General features: G+C 39.0%; 1 protein-coding gene and 1 long non-coding RNA gene across 5 annotated transcripts; one reads left to right on the top strand and one right to left on the bottom strand.

Annotated features, from left to right (window-relative positions):
* Window positions 1-173: 173 nt before the first annotated feature.
* LOC124168877 lies at window positions 174-12,667 on the bottom strand. Of its 4 annotated transcripts, none has more exons than XM_046547243.1 (5): window positions 12,543-12,667; window positions 11,263-11,378; window positions 11,098-11,176; window positions 2,436-2,699; window positions 174-809 (listed from the first exon to the last, which is right to left on the bottom strand). In XM_046547243.1, the coding sequence occupies exons 2-5, from the start codon at window positions 11,349-11,351 to the stop codon at window positions 609-611; spliced, it is 633 nt and encodes a 210-aa protein (XP_046403199.1). In that variant the 5' UTR covers window positions 11,352-11,378; window positions 12,543-12,667; the 3' UTR covers window positions 174-608. The 4 variants fall into 4 exon arrangements, with proteins under 4 accessions (XP_046403199.1, XP_046403201.1, XP_046403200.1 ...); XM_046547245.1 differs by lacking the exon at window positions 12,543-12,667 and adding an exon at window positions 12,079-12,297; XM_046547244.1 differs by lacking the exon at window positions 12,543-12,667 and adding an exon at window positions 12,074-12,297.
* LOC124168879 lies at window positions 4,038-4,755 on the top strand. Its single transcript, XR_006867001.1, has 2 exons — window positions 4,038-4,565; window positions 4,663-4,755. It is a non-coding gene; the product is annotated as an uncharacterized LOC124168879 (long non-coding RNA).
* Window positions 12,668-12,706: the final 39 nt, after the last annotated feature.

Consider the following 12,706-nt stretch of genomic DNA (forward strand, 5'->3'; position numbering starts at 1 on the left):
AGTCTTTATCTGAGTTTTTTTAATACCAATTATTCTCCCTAATGGCTTTTAACTGAGAATGAGCAATCATAGATTCTCCAAGGAACTAGCTACATTTTTTCATAAGAAAACAATGTAGACAATTATAGTCAACATGAAACATTTATTTAGTTTCATAAAAAATTTAAAAAATGTATTGAGCAAAATATAATTATTATGAGTCAAACAATACAACATTCATCATCAATATTAATGTTCCTCACGAAAACCTATTGAATATGTATCCATACATAACAAATTCTGATAATGAACATTTTCTTTACATGTGCGTAATAGTTTTAGAAAGCATTCAGTGGAAAAAGCACTGAAAGGAAGGGCTATGAGGGCATATTTACAAGCTTTTTCAGCTAAATAGCAAATCCTTAAAGTATATTCCTCCTTCATACATACATATCAGTAGCTGATGGATAATGCTATTTAAAGCCACTATATTCTTCATACAGTGTTGGGATTCAAAAACTTCATGGGTTCATGAGAAACAATTTACTGTTAGCTACACTAATAAAATGATGGCAGACAACATGTTTACCACTCAAACTTAATGCTACTCAATTGGATGGAGCATTCCTCTATTCCAAAGCTATCCAATCAATTTCAAGGGATGATGGACCACGCTGCTTAAATGTGCTGTACACTCCTCCAGGTATCTGTATTCCAAAACTTGTAATTTGAGAGGTATCAAGTTTCTCAGTAGTATTGACAAGTTGTCCACGATAGTAGGGCTTAAATTCATTCAGACTCAGGGAAACCACAGAAAAATCGGTGGGGCTCTGAAAGACAGTATATATACACTGGATTATTTAACTTAAAAACAAAAAAAATACATTTTTGAATAGAATTTACTTATTTTACACTGGTTTGAGAATTCATTTCATCAGTCAGTCACCAAAGAAAGGATACCTCAAACTAAAGTCAATGTGTAGCATAAGTGTATTACAGAAATCATGAGAATATCTGTTGTAGCCAAAATAATTAAGCAACCATTCTACCAGAATAAATTTCTTAAGTTTAAGAAAACATATCTATTTCATAAAAAAATTAGAACTGCAAGTGGTATATTTATGCACATATTAAATTATATATTAATTGCACAATCGATATTAATGTACCATTTTGTAGCAACAATGCTGAAATTTAAGCAGCATAGAATACCCTTTGATTTATTATGAAGCATTGCTGACATTGAGCTGTTTTAAGGTAATTAGTGTATCATTGTAATGATACGATACATATATAATTTGAAACAAGTCAAAAAACATAAACAGGAGAAAATTGGGTAACATTACCAACTTGCATTCCTACAGCCTACCAGTCCATAGAATATCTAGTATTTTTCCTTCTCAATTTACAATTTTATTTTTCATTATCACTACAGTAGTCAAGTACAAGATACCTCAACTGCACAAATGCTCAACAATCGCCCATACCGAATGAAATCCACTCATCCAGGAGTCCAACAATACGAATGCGCTCAGCTGGCAGTAGCCCGAGCATAAATGCTCACCTCCAATCCTCCAAGCTATGGAAGTGAGCATTTGTGCCCCGACTACTGCCAGCTGAGCGCATTCTTATTGTTGGGCTTCTAAATTTCATTCGGCCGGCGATTGTTGAGCATTTGTCCAGTGGAGGTATCAAATAGGCTGAGTCTAATTGGGACTACTTATTAACACTTTGCGTGCCATGGACGTAATATTATGTCTTTCCATTTAATTGGCATTGCATGCGTGAAGCCGTAATATTTTGCCCGTGGTACTTCTCCAGTTTACTGCTTAGGGGTTCTGTTTTTTTCAAAAATCAACTGCTCGATGGAAAAAGAGTTCACTTCATGTCTCGAGGAAGAAAAGTTCTCTGTAGCTACCGGCATCCTCATCTTAGTCCACTTAGTGTGAAAATTCTTTGGGCCAATGGACCGTTCGTTGAGGGCGCATTGACCCTTTTTGTCATCCAGGAATTATAAGGCTTTGCTTGGAACAACGCTTTTTTATGATTTCCAAGCTTTAAATAGTTCAAATTGAGCGTATTTAAAAAATTATTATGCATGTTATGGCGGTACCTCATATGTTGCAACTTTTTCATTTTTCAAAAACTGTAGGTTTTCATTGTTAAATTATATATTTAAAAATTAGCAATAAATGTTATTCAACTCATTCATAAAGAAGAGCAAAGTCCATTTTTATTGAAATGCACATCAATATAAATATATTTTTGATGCTAATGTTTTAAAAATGTACGAATATAGTAAAAATGGCTGGATTTTTCAGTAGGGCTTTAAATTTAGCAGCCGGCACTCAAAGTGTTAAGACTACTCGGTAATCACAAGCTAAGTCCAACATTAATTTTCAATTTGATTCAAAGCAGTACTGGTGAAACTGACTGTAATACTCATTTTCACTCACCTCAAAAAACTTCTCCCAAGTCGGATAAGGTTCATCATTTTCACCCTTATGCCTCAAAATAATTTTGTAATTGATATTACCCTGTCCACGGCATTTAATTAGTATGTTCTGCCCACATGAAAGATCTAAGTTAGTTAAGATCCTTGAACCAGCAAATCCAGCACCATTGTCTTGGGGATTCAACAAAGAGAAAAACACAGCTCTCCTAAATTGCTGAGTTTTCTGTATGGAAAAGCATGCTTTAGACTTGCCAACAGTTCTCACCTGGTAGGGAAAAAGAGAGATGAATGAATTGAAATACAAAAATCAAGCCTAAAAATAATGTAAATTGGTTGAAAATATATGTATGTATTTCAATTATACACCTTCATTCCATTCCTAGGATACCATTTCTTTGAGCAAGGCTTGATTAAAATGATTATCAAACCACCAAGGAATCCAAAGGTTAAACCCTAAATCCACCTATTATTATATTAATGCATTATTTTACGTTCCTAATTTTAAGGCTTGCAATAACTTAATGTAGTTAATAATGGAAATTTTACACTTAATATATGAATTTCCCACTAAGCACCTCATAATTGAAATAGTTACACAGATACATATGTTTTCATAAAGTGCAATTTGAAATGTAATCAAAAAATGAAAAGCAAAGACGTGCATAAATTGTCTTTAATTAATTACATCCATCACATGTTAGATAAGAAAAATAGATGCAGCACTGGAAAAATTTCTTACGAAATAAAGTGAAATTTGAAGTAAAAGATTTTGAAATCCCAGGTTGGAGCAAAAATTCACGAATAATTCATGTATAATTCCAGAGACAAAAAATTCACGCATAATTCCCAATTCTCCCAGTCACCAGCCACCCTGGTAAAGATGACGACTCAATCGTTGGCCCTTTGTGCTCGTCATCCATTCCAGCTCCTTTCTTCACGGAAGCCGCGAACTGAATAAAATACAAAGGAAGGCTGTGCGTTTCGTCAAAAACTGCTACGGGCGTACAGAAAGTGTTCCAGATGTTAAGCGAATTAGGCTGGGAGCGGTGGGAGACTCGGAGGCTGCGCACTAGGCTTAGATTGCTTGAAAAATTGAGAATGGATACCTTTAAGAGCAACACAGAGAACATAATACTAGAGCCACACTATATTTCCAGGTCCGATAGAAGCGATAAATTAAGAGAGATGTTTTGCCGAACGAATAGATATGGAAATTCGTTTTTCCCCCGAACCATAAAGGACTTTAATAAATGCTTGTCCCAACCTCGTTAGAGCACTTCATTTTTTTTTTTTTTTTGCTGTAAACGGCTGGTGTCCTAACACCCCCTGCCACACGCCTTTTAGGTGGATTGCGGGGTATTATGTAGATGAAGCCTTTTGTTTGCATGTGAGCAGGGCATTTCTCTTTCTGACCTGGAAACCTCACCCCCTACCCAAACTAGACCCTTCTGCCAGACATCAGACAACTCTCAGCAACCAGACTGTAATGAGGGCATTTTTCTTACCTTTGAGTGCATCCATTAATTATGTGAGGCGTTTAGGAGGGAGGGGGGGAGGGGTCAAGCTGATTCTCACCTAATCTAACGTGCGGGAAAGGGTCCTGGCCAGGCCTCGCTCACTCCCATAAGGCCCTATAGTATAGCTTTTGGCCCTCTCTCTCTCTCTCTTTCGACGGTGGAGACATCTGGCTCGGACTTATTTGGCAGCTATCGATAGAAGGTCTCACGATCGATTGTGGCTCTCACAATCGATAGGGGTTCACACTATCGATAGAGATGGTCACCGATTAGGATCGAATTGTCGTTACCCGGATGAATTCCATTGTTTGTTTTGGAAACGGTGATGCATGTGTATCAGTGTGTATCGTTATTTTGATCCCATCACGCGCTGCTATTTAATTATTGATTGTTTTTGTGTGCGTGTGACTGTACTCCGGAGTGTTTTCTTGCTCTTTGGGAGTTGTGCCGAACTTTTACAATATGAATAGCGGACTTTGAAAGAGATGTATCTGGCGATTATACCACGGACTTGTGAAGTTGAAGTTTTGTGTCTGCGAATACCATCAGTTCATATCGTGATGAAGGACAAAAGAGGAAATAGTGACTTCTTCAAGAAATCCAAATTTGATTAGGTTAGCCCGTTAAATGATGCTGTGACTTTCGCATGTTCAGTGAGTAACGCCATTAACAATGTTGTAGTAATGTAAATCATTCTCTTTCTCAAATTAGTGGACACTAACATAGTGAAGCAATAAAATTGGATGAACCAAAAAAATCCATGATTAATGTAAGGTATCCAGCAAATAAATTCTTAAACAACGATTGCTGTCTTATTCTTTATCTCATGTAATATTATGTTAGTAACAAGGAAGGAGGAGGAGGAGGATTGCGCTTCCTCTCCTCCTACTTCCATAGTAGTACGAAAGATCCACAGAGAAAAAATCATTCGCCTTGACCGGGATTCGAACCCGGATCCCCCGATTTCCGGTCGAGTGCTTTAGCCAGTTAAGCTACCGAGGCGTCATTCTTCCCTGTGGATATTTTCGGACACTACCGGACAAGGTGTTGCTGGACTGCTGAGCATATGATGCCACAAGCAGTCCAAGTCGTGCGCACAGCGCCATAGCCGGAGAGCAGGCCCGGACATAGAACACAAGGGGTGTTCGCTCTGGACTAGTTTTTAAAGTATACCGGGACTAGCCGCGGTGATAACTTTTTACGGGAGTCACCCGCAATGCACAATCGTGCGGCTATGGCGCTGTGCGCACGACTTGGACTGCTTGTGGCATCATATGCTCAGCAGTCCAGCAACACCTTGTCCGGTAGTGTCCGAAAATATCCACAGGGAAGAATGACGCCTCGGTAGCTTAACTGGCTAAAGCACTCGACCGGAAATCGGGGGATCCGGGTTCGAATCCCGGTCAAGGCGAATGATTTTTTCTCTGTGGATCTTTCGCACGATTGTGCATTGCGGGTGACTCCCGTAAAAAGTTATCACCGCGGCTAGTCCCGGTATACTTTAAAAACCTTCCATAGTAGTAGTCTATTTCCTTTTTTTAATTGATTCTTTTCATATTACTGGTTTCATTGCATACAATACCATTTACTGAGATTTTCCTCATATTGTGTACTCTAAATACTATTTATGCATATTAATTTAGCACTGTAGTTTATGATTACAATATAACTTGGCTATTCTTAATGTAAAGGCATGGCATTCTAGTTAACTGCTTACTTAGTCTCAACAGCGGACATGGCCGGGCGACGTAGCTATGGGGCGACCGAATTTGATTGGGGTTATTCCATACCAAGCCCCTTGTAATTCGGGGATATCTCATGCCCAAACCCCCAGTAGGTGGGCGACAAAACAGTAGTTTTCCGAGGTAAGTATTTTGCCTTGAGCCGGCCCTGACAGTGTACGTCGAGAAAAAGAGTGTAAGAGAAAAAGAGTGAAAGTCAGCCGGTAGTCTTATTTAAATGATAGAGGTATCTTGGCTACCATCGTTTCCCAGCCGGTGAACAACATGAACGTAAATGTCTCCTGCTACATGGTTGCGGCATTATAGCGAGAGGAAAATCTCAGCCAATAAAGACATAAACTAAGTATGTACAAGGATTTCCCCCGTGGATTTTCGAATTCGCGCTTTAATCAGTGCCGAGCCGCCAGAGGCGCTGCTCGCGGCGACTGCCCTGACATCTTCAGGCATTCGTTAGCATCTGCCTAGTGAGCGGGGCCTGGTCCTGGCAAGAATCATATAATTTTTTTACACATAAAACAGTGTAATATAATTCTAGACTATGATCTTAATAATCTCAAATAAAAATAATTGAACAAATTCTTTTTTTCAATAAATCAAATGCAAGGAAGCATAGATAAACGTATTAACTGGAAATACGCATTTTGAACAATCTCACGTGAGATTAGAGGGAGAGGGTAGAGCCAAATCTCAAGATATCTCATTAAGGAGGCAGATGGACGCCCAAAAATCGTCAATATCACCTCACGTAATTAATGGATGCCATCTTACCTTCCCTACTTCCTCAGATTACAAACAGACTAACTGGAACTCCCTTCCACCTGACCCATGCATCACCACCACTACCTTCCCCTTATTGAAGCCAATGTAAGTGGAAACAAGACTCCAGGGCGGGCTTGCAAGGTTACACTCCTGGGGCAGGGACTATAAGCGCGAGCTTTTTTCCTCTGCACCCAGAAGGGGAAGGACGGGAAGGAGAAAGGAAGGAGGCACCGCCGCGATAGGAGCCAGACGACGCAGAATGGGAGTGGATAGGGAAGGGAGAGGAATCCCGCACCGTCACAAAGGCGGGCGGGTCCTACCCTAGCGAAACCAGGCAAAGCCATTAATATTCTAACGATCTTGGAGGACCATTCTATGAGGAAGAAGGATCCAATGATCAAATTGTTAGATAGCCAATGTAAGTATGAAAATACCTTCCTTCCTCTTGACTCGATGCTCATAAACCCATTAGCAACCTCTGTGGCCAAACCCAGCCCCTGAGGTGTCCCCCACCCCACTCCTTGACCTACACCTCAGACCCATGGGTGGAATTTTGGGAGGCCTCCCCCCCCTCCCCAACTTAAATAGTACTTTGACCGAAACAAGTACGAAACCTGTAGAAATACCAAAAAAATTTAGGTATTCAATCGACCTTAAAATGCTTATTCCAGAGGCTAATTTAAACAAATTCTCCAAGGGAGGACCCTAGCCAGGGTTACCCCAGGATCATAACTAGGGAGGATAAGCCATGGTCATTCAAGTTGCAACAGGGAAGCACAGAAAATGCGAATGAAGCCATCATTTCGATAACAATTTTTACTGAACTTCATTAGTTTTAAAAATTATTTGCTTGAAAAAAAAAATTAATTTTAGTTTCATGTCTTATACTAAAATCATTTTTTGTGATTTTCAACCTCTTCCCTACGCAGGGCGTGATTTCACGGCCTGAATTTTCTGATGCTAAAGAAGGAAGGCCGGCTTTTCACGGCTTGCATTTTTCGAAGCAAAAGGCCATAGGCCGTGTTTTCACGGTTTCGCGGTCAAGCATGCCAAGTGGGTCCCAACCGCCATTAGGGTCCCTCGGCGCGAGAGGTCCGACCCTTTCCTATTGTCCGTGTGGGGATTACCTCGGCCCATTCCGGCTCTCAGTGTCCCACTCAAGGAAGGTGCTCATGGTCACTTATTTGTTTATAAGGTGGAATAACTAAAAACGTAAATGTTGCATTTTTTAAAAATCAATGCGAGTTATTACATTCTGTATGTTCTGCTGATTGGTTCCAAATTTTAAACGGAATTCTAGCGTTCATATTAATGGAGTTGATCATCACCTAGAACAATTTTTGGAGACGCTAAGGTTAGATGTTTAATTGTTGTTTTTATAACTTACTAGCAAGTTTATAGGAGCGATATTGTAATGATTTACATCTAAAAATATACGTTACTCTGTTAGCTACATTCTAAGTGTACATTTACGTTGAAATTCGATAGAATATCCGATTTAACTTCTATGAAAAAAAGCCCTCGTTATGTAATAAAATTTGATTATCTCAGTTCTTTGTCGTGAGCCAAAATTACAGCGGCTATTTTTAATAACCTCTTACCAACCTTTGTATACAAAGGTATTATAAACGAATTTCGCTATAAATACGGATTAATGCATATCCTCAAAATTCGTAAATTTAATGTACCAATAGGGAATGTTTTACGTAGACACATGTTGTGAGAAGCATTCCATACCATTGCAGGAGTAAGAACTGCTCTACCCAGGTAAATACTCTCATATTATAAGTACTTTATTGGTGTAAGTATTCTCCTACTGAAATATGTACGTGGAAGATGATAACCTCACTCTTCTCGGAAAAGCTCATTTGGCTATGATATAGTGCCATTTTGCTGAAAATCCTAAAAATAACCGTAGAAATTCGTTCTACAGGCATTGCAAAATGAAAGGAATACATTGATGAACTGACATTTAATGCAACAGTAACAATTAAAAAAAATGAAATTGCACTAGCAACAATGAACTGAGCGCAAAAGTATGCCAGGATGGGCTGCCTTCGGGGAAAAGGGTCGAGGATTATATTTGCCTAGTTGCCGAGGAAAGGGTCCAAGGCCCCGCTAGGAAAGGAAATTAAGGGGAGGAAGCGACTACCTGCAGAGTTCCAAGCCGAAACAAACTCCGTACGGGGCGAAAAAGAAAATCTCAAACCCTTCGTAGAGCCAAAAGCAATTTCCCGCGAAGGAGCTCGGTGCGAAAAGGTTAAGAAAATTTGTTTTCTAAACTTTTGTTTCAATTCAGTCCTGATTTTCCTGAAATAATTTTGCAATTTTCGCTTCAAGGGGAGGAGGGCAGCTGATTTTTTTTTCAATGGGTACACCCATGATCCCAACAGACTATTCTATAGCCCGTGAACCCCAAGATGGAATGCTCCCCCCCAACAGTGAAACTCTAACCTCCGCCCATTCTCAGACCATTGTGTTTCTCATTGTGTGATCTCAGAAGAGAGGTGTTCAAGTCAGTCCCAATTATAATTCCCCTGACTCCAGGACCAATTTGAACATTATATAAGTATACTAGAGATGGGTCGAATAGCAGATTTCTCGAATTCGAATATCGAATTCGAATATTGAATCATTGCTCGAATATTCGAATACCTCGAATTTCGAATACCTCGAATACTAAATGATGAATGCTGGTATGTTTGACTCGGTTGCCTATGCAGCAAGCAACACAAGATTTTGGGGAGTAATTTTGATTTCCTTTAAATGATTCGAACAGGAATTTAGCTGATTAATGAATATTTTAATTTTATGGAAACAATTGGGCATATAATTAATTCAACTAACATCGCTTTACCCTCACTCCTGCTGCCAAGTGCTAGCTGACAATCTGAGGCATTTTGCAAAATACAAGCTCTTTTCCACCGAATTTTCTTCAATTATTTTCAGTCCATCTTTGGGAGTTCTCACGAGATAAGAAGATGAATTGGAATTGCTATCAGGGAGAAACCAAATATTCTGAGAAAATATCCCATTGTCTGGGACTGTAACAATAAAGATTTATAGCACCACTCATAAATTGTAACTTGATATATGTTTTCGGAAAAAAATACCGCATCAACTTCCGAGAAGCTCTGCTGCTCATATCGAGTTTCGCCAGAATGCTAAGTCTCCGTCGTATTTTGACATTTATTTCTTTGCGTAAAATGCTTAAATAAACTCAGAAATACGTCGTGTTTGGTCTTATTCTTTTTGAAATTACGCGCACATTACTAATATTTCAATTCAATAAAGGTGTAACATCAATTGACGAAAGTCATTCTTAGACACCTTTTGTGCTAATAGATGACTCATGCTCACAGAAATGGGGAACTTCGAAGCTGGTAGGAAAAAAAGGTCAGTGGGGGAGAAAAGGGAGGGCCCGAAAGACGTTTCTATTGTTCTCGTGTAACTTGGTATTTTTTCGAAGCTAAGGTCTTCGTAATATGATCCCTGTGCGAGCTGTGACCTTTTTTTTATTTCGAAGAAGAGGAAAGCCTCAGAGGGGGGGCTAGTGCTGAATGGAGAGGGATACAGGATCTTGGGAAATGCGCTAATGTAAGTATCCCACGGAACTCACACAGCTGTTGACCTCCAGGAATGGGGAACTTCGAAGCAGGTAGCCAGGAAAAGGTCAGTGGGTGAGAAAAGGGGGGAGGGCGTGAAACACGTTTTTATTGTTCTCGTAACTCGATATTTTTTTCGAAGCAGGGGTCTTCGTAATGCGATCCCTGCGCGATCTGGGACCTTTTGTTTGATTTCGAAGAAGAGGAAAGCGTCAGAGTGGGTGAGGGAAGTGCTAAATGGAGGGGGATAGCGGATCGTGGGAAATGCCCTAAGATTGCTATCCCACGGCACTGAGGTTCTCCTGGTGGGGGGAATCGGGGATTTTCGGATTTTTTCACCCGACCATTTTCGGTTCCCCTCGACGAACTCTTTTCACCGCTAAAATCCACGAATTTGATGTAATTCGTCAACTTGAGTAAAACAGCGCTGCGAGCACTAAATGACTACAGTTCTCTACATTTTTCCGAGTCAACTACCAACGACGTGCGTGCGACAGTGTATGACGCGAATTCAAAGTATTCGAGGTATTCGAGGCGGTACTTTTGGCATAACTATTCGAAACCTCGAATATCGAATACTTTCTAATATTCGAGGTATTCGAGTATTCGCGGATACTATTCGCACATCTCTAAAGTATACCAATAATATAATCTATAACTCCATGTTTACAGCATCAGCTAGGAATCACAAAATATTTTTAATTGCACCTAGTGATAATCTAATTAAAAATATAATAATAACAATGGCGATTTTAAGACGGGACCATAGCCAGGGGGTTTAGGTCGGGTACAGCCCAACCTGGGAGAATTTTTGCCCAAACTGGACAACTTGAACTTGTAAGTTTCCCCAGTAACATCTACTTGTTGCCTGACCTGTTAACCTCTCTGCCCCCAAAGCTAACATTCTTAGCTATGGCCCCGTTTCACAAGCTAGCAGAAGCACAAAATTTATAAAAGGAAATGTCCTTCTTGAAATGCTTTCAACTTGGTATTCTGCAAACATACATATGGACATGGTCAACAGCCAAAAATGCACTTACAGTGTCAGACTGTTCCACCCAATCCTTGGTAACTGCATCGGTAGTGAAATCAAATATCATTCGCATTCTTGTGTCATTCCTGAAATAAAATCGATGTATAGCAATAGTTAAAATTCTGAAATTCTGGGACCATTCATTAAAGTTGATAAAATTACAGATACTCACCCGATAGTTGCTTGACAAATGGCAAGAGCCTGGTGCCCTATCACACAGGCTGACAAAATTCCAAGGATCTTTGAGCTATACCCCAGCATTTTTAAGTATTCAAGCTACAGTCAAATCTATAAGATAATTTAAAATACATTAAGGAAAATTTTTAAATAAAAAAGTAAGTGTAGCCAAAAATAATAAACTATTCAAATAAAGAATAAATTGCATTCCTCAAAATCCTATAATATTGACTTCAAAATAAATCCCCCCCTTTTTCATCTTAAGGCACTCCCACTCGAATAAAGTAGTGAGAAGCCAAAAATTTTAGAGAACACTTTTTTGCACATCCTAGTCATTCAGGAAAGTTAACATTACAGTGGATAAATCATTTAAGTCCATTTATTTAATCAACAATTGTTGATTAAGTGTTTGAAATCAAGAAGACTTAAAATTTAGTGAATCGTTTTGTACAATATAGACAGGTAAAAAAAAAACATCCACATAATTAGACAAAGAAAATGGAAAGATAAATAATTTATAGTACTCATCACGGTACCCAAACAAAGCTTCATTTAATGAGGAATCTCACGTAAATATGCCAGATTTGGAACATTCTCGGTCAATTTTAAGCCAACCAATGAATAGTTTCAAGGCAGATTCAACACACACGAGGAATTTCGGTGGTAGGCAAACAGCAAACTCACACTTACAAAATGACATCTATCCAGCAAAATTATAGAAGCCTTCAAAGTAATAAGCGTGAAAAATAAATGTAAGGCTTCCAATTTCCAATCATGTAAAAAATTTCTACTGCTGATTTATTCACCTTACCACAGTTGTAACACGTTGGCTTCTATTTTAACTGATGATTCCAAGGAGTTATGGCTAGCTTACAAACACGTTCTACGGTTAAATCGTGCTTCTCCTCGCTTTTATGTCGGTTGTTATCTTTCTTGACGATGCACACGAGCCAAAAATTTTATCTGGATTTTACATATTTTCTAATTCTATGATTTAAGTGGGAAAATATGTTTCGCAAAAGAAAACAGCATTATCTCAAACACTACCTAAAAAACTTATATAAGCCGTGCCAGTAAAACAGTGTTGAGGCCGCCGCTGGATGATTTTTGAAAATCTCTGCTTATCGTAAGGACTAGAGAATGCGAATTTTGGAATTACATAATTGGCTATGCCGTTGATAACGTGTGGTAGCGAGATAGGACCAGTATATGTGACTGTTGTCAACCCAAATGGAGCGATGAAACCTCAATATGAAACAAATAGTAAAGACATACCTTGGAGCATTTCCTCTTCAAGTAAATAAAACTTATTGCTTTGAATAAAATCACTAGATCGACCGATGCAGCAACGAGCAGTTTTCAATAACTTTTATTTAGCAGTTCAGAAATTTTCATCAGTGTTTACTTCTACCTCAGTTGTTTACATTTACACAAACAAT

Source organism: Ischnura elegans, chromosome 12, assembly GCF_921293095.1.
Source record: "Ischnura elegans chromosome 12, ioIscEleg1.1, whole genome shotgun sequence".
Lineage (NCBI taxonomy): Eukaryota > Metazoa > Arthropoda > Insecta > Odonata > Coenagrionidae > Ischnura > Ischnura elegans.